At 33.6% G+C, this 19,472-nt stretch overlaps 1 protein-coding gene across 3 annotated transcripts in view; it reads right to left on the bottom strand.

Annotated features, from left to right (window-relative positions):
* Positions 1–19,472, bottom strand: part of LOC143075908 (methyltransferase-like protein 27) — a 53,683-nt gene continuing 34,211 nt past the window's right edge. For 2 of the 3 annotated variants that reach the window (XM_076251491.1, XM_076251492.1), the window contains exons 2-6: positions 7,924–8,024; positions 7,362–7,493; positions 3,378–3,513; positions 702–794; positions 1–242 (exon numbers count right to left, since the gene is read on the bottom strand). In XM_076251491.1, coding sequence (XP_076107606.1) covers positions 64–242; positions 702–794; positions 3,378–3,513; positions 7,362–7,493; positions 7,924–8,024 — 641 coding nt within the window. In that variant the 3' untranslated portion in view covers positions 1–63. Of the gene's footprint in view, positions 243–701; positions 795–3,377; positions 3,514–7,361; positions 7,494–7,923; positions 8,025–11,298; positions 11,326–19,472 lie in introns of those variants that run through there. The other variant, XM_076251490.1, reaches the window with a different exon arrangement.

The raw sequence follows: 19,472 nt of genomic DNA, 5'->3' as shown, positions 1-19,472 counted from the left end.
CATAATGCAAATTCTTTATTAAGGAAATGTAGATATTTCTGACACGGAATACAGGTTGGTGTTTCATAGAACTCTGAATACATAGATGACACCTACATTATCGTAATAATAATTAGGAACAGGTATTTCTAATGTCTTTTTCCATTTCCCATTAACTTCCAACTCTTCCATTAAAGATCTTAAAGACTTGTCATATTTTGGCTCACCAAAGTTTGCTCTCTTTGTTATTACAATTTTACCATCTGAAAAATATCAAGCCATACTTCATTCATTTAATTATTTTTGACAAAGAATAAACAAAAAAAGCCAAGCATGCAGATACAAAGCTGGTAAATCTTTTAGTAGAAGAGATTATGACAGTGTTACAATTAGACAGCATCAACAATGCAAACTACTGATAACTTTTATTCCAATTTGCGATCGGTAACAATAGAAGTGCCTCATCTGTCAGGATTTACATTGCCACATTGACACAAAGACACACTTATACTTGCAAACAAAATTATTTTTTTGCTTTGGAATAGAGAAACTGTACTGTATCTGAATCTTGGTCTACATAACCTTGCACACAGCACCAAAATAAGACTTAGTATATTGAATATTCCCTACTTGTATTTTACGCACTTTTTGTATCGTGTATGTTTACCATATAATCTGTATGTCCTATAACTCTATTGATTCTAACATGTATATATATATACCTTTCTTCGCAAACCGTAAACACTCATAAAGGGAATCAGGTGGGAGATGTCCTGGTACAAAGCAACCACATGTTAACACACAATCAAAGCAACCTGCAAAATACAGTCTCTTACATAGGAATTCAATCATAAACAAGTTGCCCTTTGCATATTTGTAGTGATAAAAACCCTAATATCTAGCAACTATACATAAATCTACCGAGAAATAACATGAAATATTTCAACAATACATCCCAATTCACATGCAATCAGTCTTAATTGAAACATTGAGTTTCATCATCTGATATTTATTAAATACAATCTATTACCGAGCCTTTTGTTCATAGTCGACAATCCCTCAAATCCCTTATAAATTGATAGACAGATCTAGAAAAAAAAACCTCAAATGATGCTCATTACCACGGTCCTACTTTACGCGCGTCGGACGTAAATTAAAATTTCAATCACGGTATCTATGGTGAGTTTATTTACAACCACTGGGTCAATGCCACTGCTGGTGGAGATTTATTTCCCCGAGAGTATCACCAGCCCATATATTTTGACTTTAGTGGAACCTTAAAGAGCTGCCATGTTGACTTGCTGAAATCAGTAAATATGCGAATGATGCAATAGAATAGAAAGTAAAACAAAACCGACCTCAGAAATCCATTTTTATACACTACTGTGCGAATTTCAATGGTCATGATGGTTACAAAAAAGTTTATATCTTTGTGACATTGACCTAATATTGTTTTCATACTGCAACTTTAATTAGTATATTCATGGCTTTTTAAATCGTAACATAAATATCCCTTAATGAACCCCTGATTGTGGAGAAAGTGTTTTATGATGAAATTGACATTGCAAGTAATATAGCTGTGTTAACTATATTTAGGATATAAACACAACTAGTTGCAGTATAATTATTTTCATTACGCATCCGAATAAGAACAACAATTCTTTTGGTTTATTTTCAATTGCAATTTTTAAACAATAAAAGCGGCAAAGCGTTTGCAAATAGGTTCCAATACATGTGGATTTACGTGGGAGGTATATTGTAACATCCATTATGTATATCTCTGAGTCTGCGCAAGTATAGATATATCGAAATTTTATCACGGTGTTGTTTACAAAGCGAAAGAAGCACGTCATATTAAAAAAACTGTTAACAAAACTTTGAAATTATGAAATACTAAGGCTTTTCTACCTGAGGAATAGATTATTTTAGCTGTGTTTGGCAAAACTTTTAGGAATTTTTTATCCTCAGTGCTCTTCAACCTTTTTTTAACATTTTTTTATTCGAGCGTCACTGATGAGTCTTTTGTAGACGAAACGCGCGTCTGGCGTAAATTAAACTTTCAATCCTGGTATCTATGATGAGTTTTTTTGCATGGTCTGATATTTTTTTTTTTTTTTTTTAAATAATGAAATTTTGCACTTGTATTTATTAAAAAATGTCATGTCATCTAAAAGAGGGACGAAAGATACCAATAGGACAGTCAAACTCATAAATCGAAAAAAAACTGACAACGCCAGGCTAAAAATGAAAGAAGACAAACAGACAAACAATATAACACATGACACAACATAGAAAACTAAAGAATAAGCAACACGAACCCCACCAAAAACTAGGGTTCATCGCATGTGCTCCGGAAGGGTAAGCATATTCTGCTCCACATGTGGCACCCGTCGTGTTGCTTATGTTATAACACATTCAGTAAATAGTCTCTTTCGGTAAGTCACATTCATTAAAGAGAAGAGGATTGTAGTTACGACGTAAGGAATATATCCGATATCATTTGTGAAACGGTTATTCAATAACGGTCAACCAATTCTCGTGATGGCGTCCGTAAAATTTACGAAGGGATGATTTCAACTTCACTATTTTGAACTCTTGGTTTAATAGCTTCCTTGTAAGCAGCAACCCTCTATCAAGAAAATCCTGATAGGAAATGCAAGCACGGAAATATCGTATCAATTGGGAGATATATACCCCATATGCAGGTGCTGCTGGAATGTTAATACTAAAGTGATGAGTCTGAGTACGAGAACAAATCACACAGGTAAGCTATAGGAATGATCTCAAAATAATGTATACGCTGATTTATTTTACCGTGCTCAGTCTTTGTCTGGTGATAGGACAAAACTGTTGGCTAACGAATTTGTATTATGTTTGTCTTTTTATTAGAGGGAGAAAGATATCGCTTTCTCGTTAACGTTCATTAAAATATTTATTCGGAATTTTCAACTTTCGCAACAATAATGTTTGGTTCTGTAATCTCATATTTTTTTGCGGACCTATATGTACAAGACATACAAGAAAGAATACTTAGACATAAATAGATTTGGTATGAGTGCCAATGACACAACTCTCTATCCAAGTACATATAACAACGTTTACAGAAAGGCAACAACCATTGTCATTTGGTTAAGTACAAACGTTCGTGAAAATAATCGTGTTCTTTATGCTGAAAAGGTAACAAATATATGGACTTACTTTACCAAATGATTGTTTTTATTTTTCTTGCCATCAACCCCAGCAAAAATACCCATGCTGAATATCAGCACTTGTGTCAAAATACAACTGAAGAATATTTCGTTTTGTTGTTACGTCACGCACTTGAAATTCATGATGTGACTTAAAGTAGAAACGGTATTTTTCATAGAGCTAATGCAAAGCAGAATATTATCTTATACCTTTGACATCTGGTATTGCATCATTTGTCAGGTAACAGTTGTAATAGTTTCTGTACAAATTTCGTTTCCTCGCTAGATTTAACATCCCAATTGAAGGTTCCAGAGCATCAATTTTGCTGAATCCATATTTGCGAAGCTATAATTAAATATTTGAAAAGTAAGATTGATCAAAAGAAGAAATAATCTCTTCCCCTCACTTTTTTAAAAGGATTAAATTAAAATCTTTAGAAACACGAAATAAAGATACATTTACAGGCAATTAGATTGAATGTGTATCGTAATGGTCATAAAACAGCATGCAAGAAAATAACATTTCAGGTGTTCCGTTTGATTAGGGACCTTCCGTTTTGAGTTTTTCCCGGAGGTCAGTAATCTTATGATTTTACTTTTTCAACTTATTGCGTATTTTTATTTTTCTGTTGCGTTTTTTGATTTAAAAGTGTTTCTCATTTTTGTTTGTATACTGGCAAATGTGGTTTTTTCCCCACTGGTGTTAAAATGATAATCGTAACGGGAATTACGACGATCTCAATATGGCGACGGCAAAAATAGGTAAAATCTTTTCAGTCATTAGTCTCAAATGTAGCCTGTTTTTGTCAATATTTACTCAGTTGCAAGGTTTTTCTATATCATTACATCATATGTGAATCGTAACGATGCACTATAATTGTCTAAGCGCTTAGAAAATTGCCGTTGAAAAATTCGGGATGATTATCGTAACTCGATGACATTTTTCTTGTTTTTGTAATTTCTTTATCGGATAATAGTAACTGAAAAAAAATAAATGTGTCTTCCAGCATTTGAATTTCAGGATCCCTTCTAGTTGGTCTCGATGCATCCTTACTTCCATAGCATTTTGCGATAAATCTCCAGATCCTTGACAAAAGTTTGGCATCAAAATGTCCACGGATGTATGTGATACTGTCTGATGTGTAACAAATAAAAGCCAATTATTCAACGGTAAATGTTTAGCGGCCATTTGGCTTAGCACCTGGGTTGTGTAATAGACAGGAATTTCATATAATGCGTCAGTTTTATACTTCTTTCTGGGCATGGGACATTTGAACACGAACGCAACTTCATCATTGTTGGTATTGACACCAGTCCCATCGCCACGTATTACCGCTTATGTTTCTCCGAAAGGAAGAGTAATACAACCGTCCTGTTTGTAAAGCAGGTCTGTGAAATACACCGGCATAAATTTTCCAACAAATGGACTCAAGGCATTAATTTCTTGAGCTGGTCTATATTCGAAGAGTGAGGATATATGATCAGATATTGGTTGTTAAACTCCCTTGTAATTTTTATCATAATGATTCTCATAAAGTGTCCAGACTAAGCGCTCTAAATATTGCACTGCCTGTAACATTCTACTTCCATTTCGGAGTTGATGCCACGCATTACATCTTTGTGTAATGATATTTTGATTTCTGTGCAACGGTTCATTCAACTCTATTCCGTCTGTTAAGCATTTACAATTCTCTTGTCTGTTAACTTTACGGTGGATTTACTTCCTTGAATATATAGTTGTTTGAGGTACCAGTCAAGCAAGATGCAACATCTCCTTATTTATCGATACCATCTATTAACTATAATGCACAGTTCTTGGCTTGAACTAACATTGTTTGCCAGTAGCTTATAGCATGCGCGAACTTAACTTTGTTGCCAATTTCCGTCTACGCATTTCATAAGATTTTCGACATCTCGCTTCCTTTTCACGTTGAATTCCCGAAGCTTGTGTATACGCTTACTCATATATGAGATAGTCAGTAGCAAGCCTTGCTTAGCCTTATACCTATCTAAATCTTCGAATCGGTCTTTAGTGTGTCTTAATTGCGGTTATTTGTTCATATGCCAATCGTTCTTGACGCTCTTTTAGAGTAGGAGAATTCTCAAATCCACCCAAATTTACGTCACCAGTTTTATTAAAACCTAAAGCAAGTTTCTTTCCGTATTTTTATATCTTTGTCTTTTTCTTTTTACATCTAATAATGTATCTAAAATTCCAGGATTTTCTATTCCAACAGTATATTAAGTGGATTCTGAAGCTAACGTGCGATTTGATGGGACAGCAACATTTATTCGACAGTCTTTTTGGACTGATGCACTCTTTATCTTTCACTAATCCTAGAGCTTTAAAACAGCGGAAAAGGTTTATTCCTTTCCCTTTAAACAACTTTTTGTACTGTAACCCAAAAAGTAATAATGTCTTCACTATAACGTAATCCCTGTTTACAGTTTGTGGAATTAACGTTTCCTACATCAGGAAGAGATGCAATGTAATGTTATCAATCAAAGTTTAATCTGCAATACACCTCAAAACGAGAGAAAATCTTCGTAATGACACCTTCCTTTCAAAACGGAAGCAGCATCTTGCAAAGGTCCGTATCAAGTAAAGTTGTCTGACTGGATTCATCGTTTATTTTAGTTTGAATTAAACCACTTATTTTGTTACATTCCTGTATGAGGGGCGTCAACCTGTGTTCGTTTGAAAGTAATCTTTTTGTCGGTTGTGTTTATTTGTAAAGATGTCCTTTGTTCTACATAACTTTAAAGTTGTGAAATAAACCAAGAAAAATGAAGGGACATGAAAACTACAGTTTTTAATTTCTCGTCAAACTGTCTTTGGCGTATACTAAAAGTGTTTCCTACTCTATTGTGGCATAATAGGGTACTTATTGAATTCAGCAGTGGCATCCCCGGGGACAAAAATAGCACATATAGCCACCTGCAATAAATAAATTAGAACAATATTTTCTTTGTTTTCATTCAGGATAAATCAATATTTTTAACAGTCTTAATCACAGATCTTATTTGGGGTGACTTATGCCTTTCGCCCGACAATTATTGCAATGTATCATAACTTCCTTTAAAATTGCATTTTCGCTCGTTCCAATATTTTGTGACATTCCTAGTTCCTGGAGTTTTCTGTATTTTAACATAGTTCGTTTTTCCCCATTTCCAAATTTCCTGAAGCTTGTTTCCCTTCCAATTTATGATATATTAGTATGTAGCTGTTTTCGTTAGAACTCAAAAGAAATGTCATAAGATGTTGGTACGTTTTCGTGATTAATTCATCAGCATAGTTTCGTCATATGCTATCAGAATGGACCTTGTTGGGGTCAAAAGAGGAACGAAAGATACCAGAGGGACAGTCAAACTAGTAAATTGAAAATAAACTGACAACGCCATGGCTAAAAATGAAAAAGACAAACAGACAAACAACGCCATGGCTAAAAATGAAAAAGACAAACAGACAAACAATAGTACAGATGACACAACATAGAAAACTAAAGAATAAGCAACACGAACCCCACGAAAAACTAGGGGTGATCTCAGGTGCTCCGGGAGGGTACGCAGATCCTGCTTTACATGTGGCACCCGTCGTGTTGCTCATGTTATAACAAATCTGGTAAGTAGTCTAATTCGGTAGATCACATTCATAAAAGGGAAGGAGATTGTAGTTACGACGTAAGGAACATATCCGATATCGTCTGTGAAACGGTTATTCCATAACGGTCAACCAACTCGTGATGGCGTCCGTAACTATCCAGTTACGATTATCTTCTCAATTTGTATTACCGGAATTACGATTATCTTTTTTTTCGAGTTACGATTATCATCCCGAATTTTTCTAAGCGCTTAGACAATTATAGTGCACCGTTACGATTCAAATATGATCTAATGGTCATGATGGTATAGAAAAACCTTGCAGCTGAGCAACTATTGACAAAACAGGCTACATTTGAGAAAAATGACTGAAAAAGATTTTACCCATTTCTGCCGTCGCTATATGAAGATCTTCGTAATTCCAGTTACGATTATCATTTTAACACCAGTGTTCATAAAAAAGATTAAACACATAAAAATATGATAAGTGTACAATTAAGCATTTAAAGACCAGGTACTCGAACACATTTGAGACAGCAGCCAAAAAATGGCTTAATTGAGTAAATCATGTTTTGACTTGTTGGTTTGACAAACCTGTGTCGCCAAAAGGCCAGTTCCGGCACCAATATCAAGAATTTCTGTGTTGTCACGTGCAGATGTATCAAACAGAGAAGCTACTTTTTCAGCGGTCATCTGTGGTCCTCGATAAACCTGTGGTGAAACTTCCTAGGAAGAGAAAAACGTTTGCGGTGTATTAATTTCTCAATTTTTAAAGTTCTAGATATTATCTTTATTCGTTCGCGTGTACGTTATTTTGAATAGCGTATCATTTGTTTGAAACAATTATCATGTATTATATGTTTCTTGTCACTTGTGCATATTATGTTTGCATTTTAACCCGTCAGAGTTCACTTTTTGCAATAAAGTTTATAAGATTCTTGTAGTTAAACAATTAACGAATGAACAAAATACAACTTATAAAACAATATGTACAAACGTCAATATATATCTTGAATGTGAAATTTATACAATATTGAACAATACATCTTTACTAAAATGATACGGATAATATTGTCATTTCGAAGATTAACCAAAATTTTCGCTGACTTTTTTTATGGTGACAAGCTTCCAAAGTTCTTAATAATATGTTAAATACCTCATCATATCCGTTGTCTGCCCAATTATCATAATAATCTATCAAGGCATCTGGTGTGATGTTTCCATTGAGGACTTCTTTTTCTCTTTTGGCGAAGTGTTCTGCAAAAACAAAACCACTGTAAAAGCTTACAAAAGAACCTGTCAATGTTAGACGCTAAGAAAGACTAATAGTAAAAATCAAATGAACAATCATATTTGTGTGGTTTTACGTTCAAATGTAGCAATTACGACATCGAGCGTGACGCAGGATATGCTTACCCTTCAGGTTCTTTAAGATGTGGAGTGGGGGTCTTGTTGCTCAGTTTTTAGTTTTCTGAGTTGCTTTCTTTTGGTTTGTTTTGTCATGGGGTTGAATATTTTTTTTGAATTATGACTGTGAATGTGCATTTGGTATGTTGTGCGTCCCTTTGAACTTTCATTGAGGCAGCACCTTTTGCCCAATTCACGATTGATGAAAAAAGAATACAATATAACTGTTTGTTTGCATTTGATTTTGTCATCTAAGACCAAACCTGAGACAAAAGATGTTACCACACAGTTTGATAAAAATCATGAGAGAATCCTTAAGATGTGTATAATTCATGTTCAAAAAAGTAACCATAAACGTTTAAAGGGGAGGCGTTGTTAAGCTGTAGGAATGAAGTATGACTGTGTTGAATAAGTGTTTAGATTTTCTTTGAAAAACAAACTTTGTAATTCACATACATTACATTGTGTAAAGTTTAATATCATGAATATGTTGGCATTGCTTTTTTTAATTAATATAAAAAAGAAGATGTGGTATGATTGCCAATGAGACAACTATCCACAAAAGACCAAAATGACACAGACATTAACAACTATAGGTCACCGTACGGCCTTCAACAATGAGCAAAGCCCATGCCGCATAGTCAGCTATAAAAGCCCCGATAAGACTAAGTTCATTCTGACGATTAATCTTGTTTGTCTATTTCTGTACAAGGCTATGATGCCTTATACTTCAAACCACCGAGCAAAGTTGTGGAACACTAGATGAAAGAAATCAATGTATATTCTGTACTCTTCACTTTTGAAACAAGGAAGATTGAAATAGCCACGTGATTTAGATCTACAGGTTCAAAGATATTCAGTTACCTGCGCTTTATTAATACAAACATGCGAGCAAATTGAAACAGTCACTTCAACAAGGTCCATTGCAGCGCTGATGGTAAAGAATGACACTAGGCGAGGAATTTGTAAATCCCAATTCTATTAAATTTAAATAATTAAACATTGATCACATTAAGCTTCTCACTGATACATTGAGAAAAAAAAAACAAAATTGGGATACACAAGGAAGACAAACTAGAGGCTCTCAAGAGTCTGTGTCGCTCACCTTGGTCTATGTGCATATTAAACAATGGACACATAAATTCATGACTTTGTGTTTTGGTGATGATGATGTGTTTGTAGATCTTACTTTACTGAACATTCTTGTTGCTACAGTTATCTCTATCTATAATGAACTTGGCCCAGTAATTACAGTGGAAAATAATTTTCTAAAAATTTACAAAAATTTATGAAAATTGTTAAAAATTGACTATAAAGGGCAATAACTCCTTAAGGGGTCAACTGACAATATTGGTCATGTTTGACTAATTTGTAGATCTTACTTTGCTGAACATTATTGCTGTTTACAGTTTATCTCCATCCATAATAATATTCAAGATAATAACCAAAAACTGCAAAATTTTTCTTAAAATTACTAATTTGGTGGCAGCAACCCAACAACGGGTTGTCTGATTTGTCTGAAAATTTCAGGGCAGATAGATGTTAACCTAATAGACAATTTTACTCGCGTCAGATTTGCTCTAAATGCTTTGGTTTCAGAGCTATAAGCCAAAATCTACATTTTACCCCTATGTTCTATTTTTAGCCATGGCGGCCGTCTTGGTTGGTTGGCCGGGTCATGCCACACATTTTTTTAACTTAATACCCCAAAGATGATTGTGGCCAAGAATGGTTAAATTGGTTCCAGTAGTTTCAGAGGAGAAGATTTTTTTTAAAAGAATACTAAAATTTTTGAAAAATGATTAAAAATTGACTATAAAGGGCAATAACTCCAATTTTGGTCATGTTGACTTATTTGTAGATCTAACTTTACTGTACATTATTGCTGTTTACAGTTTATCTCTATCTATAATAATATATAAGATAATAACCGAAAGCTGCAAATTTTTTCTTAAAATTACCAATTCAGGGGCAGCAACCCAACAACGGGTTGTCTGATTTGTCTGAAAATTTCAGGGCAGATAGATCTTGACCTAATAGACAATTATACCCATGTCAGATTTGCTCTAAATGCTTTGGTTTTGGCGAATATAAATCTACAAGAATATGTAAGACTTAGATGTGTTCTTATTAAACTACATCAAGTGAATTAGAAAATCGCGAAATTAAATAGCCGTAGAGTGGACTAGATCGATTAATACGCGAAATTAAATACCCGTGAAAATAATTTGGTTTCTAGTATGTTGATAAAAGAGAGACTTGAAGTCTGCAATTGATTCATGAGATCATCATTCGTTTCAGTGACATGACAAAGAAGTACCAGAACTGAATGAATATTGTGGTGATGGATATAAGAAGATGTGGTATGAATAATGCTAATGAGACAACTCTCCATTCAATTCACAATTTATAATGTCTTTTAAGATAAATCATAATAGGTCAAAGTATAATTTCAACACGGAGCCTTGGCTCACACAGAACAGCAAGCTATTAGGGGCCCAAAAATAATAAAACCAACGGTATAATCTACATGTATATTCAAAACAAGAAACGAGAAACACTTATGAACCACATCAACAATTATGTAGTGTATGGATTCAGTGTAATGGCGTCATAAACAGACAGAAAAAACACCGTTTAAATAAGTTACATTTATCAAATGTTGATCTATCTGTATTTACTGACGTCTTTAGTTTCAATAACAAAACTTAAAAACAATTCATTCATAACAAAATGTTCGTACTTTGTACCTTTCAAGACACTTTTTAATTGTGCACAAAACCATACAAATGACTTCAGACAATGCCTCGGATTTCTTTTATTATTCCAACCCGTACGTGGTTCTGTATTTATATACGATATGCTATATACGAACGAAACCACGACTATTCAATATGGTTGTTTTGCAAAACAGGTGGCATTCAGAGGTATTGGATTAACATACTAATTAGATGTCAAGTTTTGGGTCTAGTTAAGGGAAACTGGACAAGAAAGTTGTTTCTAGCAGAACACATGGTACAATGTACACGGAGAGGTTCAGTGGCATCTAAAAACAAACTAATAAGAATAACTGTTCGTTTTATCACTGTTTGTAAGACCTTAATGCATTATTAGAAATCCTCACCTGCCATTTTCTTTTATATAAAAGTTCAAATCTTTTCTATCACACCACTGAACATAGTTTATAATATAGGGCATTTATTTACATGTACGTCCATTTACTACACAATGAACTCTACTGTTGAACTATTATTTAAGTTTGATACGGCTAGCATTTGTATATTCATAAACATCATAAACATAATGAATATCTATGCAGCCTGTTGTTAAGGTATATATAACTAACAATATTCCTGTTTAATTTTTTTTTTTTTTTTTTTTTTTAAGTAAAGCATTCACCAAAGCACATATCATATAGTGCGCAAAGGTCTTAAGACCAAACATGTGTGCATATTTAATGCCTTTTATTTTTTGTAAAGAGTTCCATATGACACCCCACGGATTAGATTTACATGTATTTACCTGTGATTAAACGAGCTTTCATACCACCAGAGCATACATCTTTGATATTCCTTTCAATTATTGAGGACCACAGCTTGTGAACTGTTCCAATTTTAAGAGTTGACAGATCGCAGTATGACAGGGTAGATTTATTTTGATAGTCAAATAAAGATTGTTGTGTTCAAAACTTGTCAATCGCTAATTTCAATTTTTTTTTTTTTTTTTAAACAAGGCGTTTTCTTTTTTTTTTAATTTCTTCAATGCTATGAATTTTCATCTTCTTTTGTCATTAATAATTTAAGATATCTGCTCAGACACTTTCCTTCGCATTGCAAGATTTATACAATTGAAATATTAACAATCTCTTGATAGAACAAGTCTCTAATGAGTTATGAATCTAATTAACATCAAAAGCGGGTCAATACTTATTATATACACATGGAAAAAAGTATTGCAACACCAAATTGAAATTGAAATTAAAAAAATACTTTTTATTTTTTTTTTTATATAATTTGGTAAAATAGAACAAGTTAAACATTATTTAAGTATCACCTGAGTTTAATCAATAAGTATCGACTCGATAAGTTTTTATCTGCACATGCAGCTACTGTACCCGTAAACATCAAAACAGATGTTTTTATCCTCATTGTTTTCAACACTTTAAATAATCAAGTTTTTAAATTTATGTGATTGACACCTTGTAATGGGTCCTTGACAACTCTTAACTGCAGCAAGATGGCAGATTATCAGCATAAGAGTCGCTGTAAAAACTGCACGTATTGTTGGTCATCACCATTCCACTATAAGCCATTTTGAGAATAAAAATGAGGCAATAAACGCTGCTAAAGACCTTCCGAGATAATGAAGACCCCCTATACCATTTGCTAGAGAAAATCAAGCATACTGAAGGTTGGTCAGCAGTAAACCAATTGCATACAAGACAATCCTAAAAAGAGATTGGTTGCCATACAGGAACCTTTTAACAAGAACTGTTCGAGATCAACTCATCCCTACTGGTTATCGTGCGATAAGATCATTTCGGAGACCTTTGCTTACGAGCAGACACACAGTTTTCCGTATCCAATGTTGTGCAGAGCTCGCAGAAGTTGGAAATTAGCATCGTGGAGGAAGATCCAATGTTCAAATGGAATTCGGTTCATCTTCCTTGACCCGATCGTAGACCGGATTTGAACCATATCGAGCATATATGGGACACTATTGGGCGGAAAGTGCGCCAAAGGACATACCAGTTCAAACACATCATGAAATAAACAATGCCCTTCATCAGAAATGGTTGCCGCTACTTTAGCAACAAATTAGTCGATTTAAGGCAGGAATCAGAAGACGTTAAGATGCGATTATCCGTTTGAATGGAGGCTGCGCACAAAGTACTAATTCTTTGGCGTATAACGATCAACCATGATGTGAACAGTCATTAATTTTGAAATGTCTGACATTGTAAAGTTCGACTACAGTAAAAGTTGTAAAATGCATTTTTTTTGTACAAAAAACACTTCATTTTGTTATTAAAATTGTGGTTATATAAATCATTTTGTTTCAAACATTTTTTGTTCGTTTCAATGCCAACGTTATCATAAACTATGTTTCAATAATATTATACACATATTTTATTATATTTCATCCTAAAAAAGAGGCTGATTTTTCAAGTTTTAAAAAATCAAGGTGTTGCAATACTTTTTTCCATGTATATATAACTTTGGACATACTAATTGATATAAACATCTGTTCTTATAAAACTTAGCCTTTGTGTCGGACAGTTCGATATTCTGCTAACATTACCAAAAATGTGACGTTGCCATAAATTCAACGAGTACTGCTATATATAAGCTCGAATTAAAGCTGACTAGTCAAATTGTGAACTCCAAAACTTCGAAAAATTAGAAAAAAATTAGATCATCAGTATTATTGATATTAATCGGAAATTATGTTGAAAAAAGTATTGCTGTTTAAATATTTTGAAATTGATTGAAAATGTATGTTTTATTTAATTATTCTTTTAACGTTCAAATTATTCTTTATCTCGTATTGTTACTTAAGTGCCAGTCTTTGTAAGAATCAGGCAATTTAGGTAAAAATTAAAACATGATTAGAAAAAACCCACCGAGCTAATCATGCTATTTAATACTAACCATCATCCTGAGTTAAAAATAATTGGTCTTTTGTTTGTGTGTGTCTGGTTATATCAAATAACTTGGTTAGAAAATTGGTTAGAATGATAGCAAATTACAGAGTTATCTCCCCTTTTTTGTTAATTTCTAGTGCATTTCAACCAAATTGTATCTTCTATTACCAGAACAGAAAATGGAAATGAATGTTATTTTTGTGCATAACTACATATTATGAACTGAAATCAATGTCAAATAGGGTGGGTTTTTTTTAATCATGTTTTCAACACTGCCTGATTCTTAGGCAGACTGGCACTTAATCCTTTTCTTTATTAAAAAAAAAACCTTTCCTAGTAAATAGGCGTCAGTCGATTCCGTTCTATATCGACAGAAATGTTCGCACCAACGACAGAAATGCCTCATACCATTCTGGGCATTGCAACTAGCTAGTCTCCCCAAATTAAGAGTTTGTTTCTGTTAAGTCGCCTGGGATATTTGAAACAGATAAATATACAATTTAAAATCCTAGTTATGTTAAAATTCAAATTAAATTGTATATTTATTTATTTCAAATGTGTCTTATTATAATATTTTGAATGCCGAATTCAATTATTGATTCAACGACTCACAAGTTAATCCGATGCCAGATTAAATTGCAAAATTATTGTAACAACGGGATGTTGTATTAATTGCCATCGGTGCCAGTAGAAGAAGCCAGAGATGTTTTGTTTAATGCTCTAGAAGATCTTTAGAGGCCTTTACAAGATTTCAGCAACTACAGTATGCAGCAAATGGAAAGCATATGTTTTACGGAAGGGAAAACAGAGAGAAATTGAAGATTTACTCTCCAACATAGAACGGATGGATTTCGACAGTTCAGTTTTAGGTGTAATACCACCAAATAATAGGACGTCACATCCGGTTTCAAACAACAAAAAAAAGTCGAAAAAATATTCCTTTGAATTTGACAGTTGTATGAAGATAATCCTACATTTCATTGCATAAACAGATTTCTGAGTCATAAACATATATCTTGGGTGTTTCAAAGCATCATTCTTTTTGCATTTGGTAGTTTTATAAAAAAAAAAATTGAAGACATGAGGTTATATGGTTACTAAAGCTTGTAAGCAGGGAAAAAAAGGGTGAACATTTTATTGGTGAACTTCCAGTGATAGTTATTATCTTATACATATCGTATATGTAATGAAAAGTTTCATTGTTACCTATTATAACATTGTTCTCAGACTATTTTTAAACTGAGTTTAACTGTCCGTTTTTTTTGGGTGTATGTTTATTCTACAGTGGCTAGAGGTATAGAGGAGGGTAGAGATCTCACAAAACATGTTTAACCCCGCCGCATTTTCGCGCCAGTCCCAAGTCAGGAACATCTGGCCATTGTTAGTCTTGTATGGTTTTTTTTTTTTTTTTTTTGGTTCATTTATATGTTTCTAAGTTTAGTGTGACGTCCATTTTTGCTGAAATATAACACATTTTTGTTTAGGGGCTATCTGAAGCCCGCCTCCGGGTGTGGGATTTCTCACTGTTTTGAAGACTCATTGGTGGCCTTGTGTTGTTTTCTGCTCTTTGGTCGGATTGTTTTCTCTTTGACACATTCCCCGTTTCCATTCTCAATTTTATGTGAAATTGTGTCTGAAGTATTGGACTGGATAACACTCTACTCATGCCAAGTAATTCTTTATTTGTGTTTCGATATTTATGTGTTTTTTAAGCTCACCGTTCCGAATGAACGATGAGTTTTTGCCATCACTTGGCGTCGTCCGTAGTCGTCGTCGTCGTCCGTCCGGTGTAAACTATTTCAAACATCTTTTTCTCTGAAACTACAGAACCAATTCCAACCAAACTTAGGCTGAATGATCCTTAGGGTATCTAGAATAAGGTTAGTGTTTTATTGTCTGTTTCACCAAAAAACATGGCCTCCATGGCTAAAAATATAACATAGGGGTAAAATGCAGTTTTTTCGCTTATATCTCAAAAACCAAAGCATTTAGAGCAAATCTGACATGTTTAAAGATGTTCATTAAGTTCTATCAGCCCTGAAATTTTCAGATGAATCTAATAACCCATTGTTGGGTTGCTGCCACTAAATTGGTAATTTTAAGGAAATTTTTTTAGTTTTTGGTTATTATCTTGAATATTATTAATGATAAAGATAAACTGTAAACAGCAAAAATGTTCAGCAAAGTAAGATCTACAAATAAGTTTAATGACCATGATGACCAAAATTGCCAATTGACCCCTTAAGGAGTTATTGCCTTTTAAAGACAATTTTTCACAATTTGTTCATCTAGTTTGCTTATTTTAAACAAATCTTCTTCTTTGAAAGTGCTGAATCAATTTCAGCCAAACTTGGGCTGAAAGAGTTTCAGAGTATCTAGTATAAATTTTGTATCTATTCCCATGTACGTCAAGAAACATAGTCACTATGGCTAAAATGGAACATAGGGGTAAAATGCATGTTTTTGCTTTTGAAGAAAATATGACAGATACAAAGAACATGTAAGTGGAATTTTTAAGCTACCTATTAATATATATTATAAAGCAAAAATAATCATTGATGAAAGAGTTAAGCAAAAAGTTACAGGTAAGCGATTCAGGCTCATGAGAGCCTCTTGTTTCTTATCTTGTTTCATAAAACTATGCTTGTTTATATGATCAATTGAATGCGAAAAAAAAATCCTTATTTTAGTCATCTTTCATTTACATTCACTGAGCTGTCAAAGTACAGGTTTTTTTTTAAGCATTCCTTAATTATATACATACAGAACAAATACAAAATGATAATGTATTGCAATCAAACACGAAAATAAAAATATTACTTTAATTTTAATTGCGAATCTCAGCTTAACTGCACAGAATACAATAACTGTTTTTTTTTTACTACACTTGATTTAATAAGATACGATTCATTGAATGCCTACAATTTTTTACCTGTATTTTGTCGGCAGATCAAAAGGTGTAGGCATTCGAGGAATAAACCAAAGTCAGTCTTATACTCTTCAACTTCGAAAAAGCAATTTCCTAATTAACGACGTTTGGCCTGAGAACACTAATCCGATTAGTACTATATAAGATCGGACAATGATGATATTTATATTAATAGAAAGAACAATATTCATTTTTAATGAATGACTAATTGACTTTATAAGCCGTTTTTTGGGCGTCTTCCATTCAGTAACCCACACATTTACAAACATGTTTTGAAAACAGAAACATTTATGTTTTCGTTAAATTGAGTGGTTAAAAAAAATCAGTTTGAACAGTCCCGTTAGATCTTGTAGATCTCGTTAGTAACTTATATATATTGGATTTGTTGGACGGGAATATGTGGCTTTTGACATAATTCAATTAAGAATAGCAATCAGGACAAAATCTTCTTTGAAATTATATTTCTATATTTTTTTTAATCAACATAAGCAATAATTGTTTAAAAACATTCAGGACATATAAAACTCAGCCGATTGGATCAAATTCCCTATTGGACGAACATTGAGCATTAAAAAAATCAACTTTGAGTTGTGTTTTGCGACATGAAGTGTGTATACATTAACGTTGGTGGGACATTTTTTCAGACGAAACTCTCAACTCTTCAGAAATATCCTGATACACTGTTGAGTTCATTAACAATATCATCCGAATTTTATAGTAAGGAACATGAACAGTTTTACTTTGATAGAAATCCAGAACTTTTAAATACTGTGTTGGACTATTATAGAAACGATGTTATTCATCTTCCAACACATTTATGCGGATGGTTATGCAAGTCTGAATAGAAGTTTTGGAGAATCCCTTTAGCACATATCTCAGAGTGTTGTTTCCAAACTTACGTCAAATACGACGAGAAAGAAGCTACAGCGGTGAAGCTCAGAGAAACGTTTCCGACAGCGTCATTTGAAAATTCCTACTTGCTTACTCCATTAAGTAAAATTCGTCACAGAGTATGGCTGTTCATTAATGAACTGCTTCATTTATATCTGCTAGGGTAAAAACAATAGAGGTTGCATTACCTCTATATCGCTAACCACGATCGAACTAAAGCCAAATATTAAAATTAACAACCCTTACTTAAGCTCTTTTAAGCTAGGTTCACACTGCCGATCAGATCAACTCGATGAACCCGATTGTCCAAATTTCCACGACCAAGCTCAACCAACTTCTTGTTATGGCTTGTTTACGACTTCTACTCGACCGCCATACGACTGTACACGACCTTTACTCGACAATTCACGATCCCATCAGGACTCCATCCTGACAACAAAATGAATACTTGTTCGATAATTCCGATCCATTCACGATCTTTACTCGACTAGCTAGACCAAATCAACGTTTTCACGATCTCAGTCTGATCTTGACCAGACCAAATCGACCTGATCGTATATGGGTCGTAGGGATAATTGGGTATGCACAATTTTAGTATAAAAACGTCCAAAACAGTGTTCTCAGACAAAGCCTCGGATTTTTTATTACTCCGAGTGTATTTATACAGTATACGATATTCAATACATATGTACAAAACTCCTGCTTTTACAAAATGGTTGTTTTGCAAATCAAAAGGTAGTCGGTTTAACATAGGTGAATGTCAAGTTTGGTTTAGTGAAGGGAGTGAAATTGGACAAGAAAGTTGAATCAAGCAGTACATACATACGTTCAGTGGTTAAACAAACTATTTAAGGGATCAACTGTTCGTTTTATCGTTGTTCATAAGACCTTAATCAGTGTATGTAAAGTGCGGATCCTAAAATACCATTTTCACTGTAAAATATGGTAAATAAACAGACGAAAAAATTCATCAGAATCTTTATTTAAAGTGTAGTTATATTTATCCAATGCATTGAAACTTTATCACTGAATACGTACATCTCGCATGTCTATCGAAATAGAATGGGATAAAAGGGGATACAAACAACAATACTTTCTAATATTTTTTTTATAAATCACGTCTTGACCAATTTCTATGAGGTTTCGAAGTAAGATTTTTGATTTTGAGTCCGGTTTTAAATTGGCCCACAAGGTCCAAAATAAAATTTAAGGTTCTTTGGTAGGCTGAATCAATACATGATTGTGTTTATTATTATTTTTTTAATTTTTGGCCCATTTAACAAGTTTGTGGGGTCCAAACTGTCAAGAAATAAATTCTTTTGGATTTCAACAACAGTTGAATATTTGGGGTACTTTGGAATGCTGAATCTAACCGTGTTTTTTAAATTTGGGATTTTGGTATTTTGAGCCAAAATATCGAAATGGTCCACATTGAGGCCCAAAGGGTCCGAAATTCAACATTTTTTAATTTCATCAAAAATGAAGTCTAGCTTGAATGTTGTGTACATACTTACCCCAAACTGTTCAGGTATCGACCTCTGCGGTAGTCTCAAGGGTGCTGTACAACACATCATGTTCCAATGTAACTTTATCAGTATACGTTTTTGACAGATAAAGTTTGCCCTACACAACTTGACTTGCATTTCAAGCTTTAATGACTTTGGATAATATATGTCACATTGTCGTTTCATTTTATACAGTAAAGAACATGCAAGCAACAATCGAGCTAAAAACTATCTTTCCTTCAGAATATGGATGCTGAGCATTTGGGGGCTCAACAATAGGGGAGGCAAGTGAAGATGAATCACAGAAAAAAAGAACTAAAGTTAAGGAG

The sequence above is a fragment of the Mytilus galloprovincialis genome, chromosome 5 (genome assembly GCF_965363235.1).
Source record: "Mytilus galloprovincialis chromosome 5, xbMytGall1.hap1.1, whole genome shotgun sequence".
NCBI classification, from domain to species: domain Eukaryota; kingdom Metazoa; phylum Mollusca; class Bivalvia; order Mytilida; family Mytilidae; genus Mytilus; species Mytilus galloprovincialis.
Note: the sequence above shows the minus strand (reverse complement) of the source record. Positions and strands in the feature narration are given on the sequence as shown.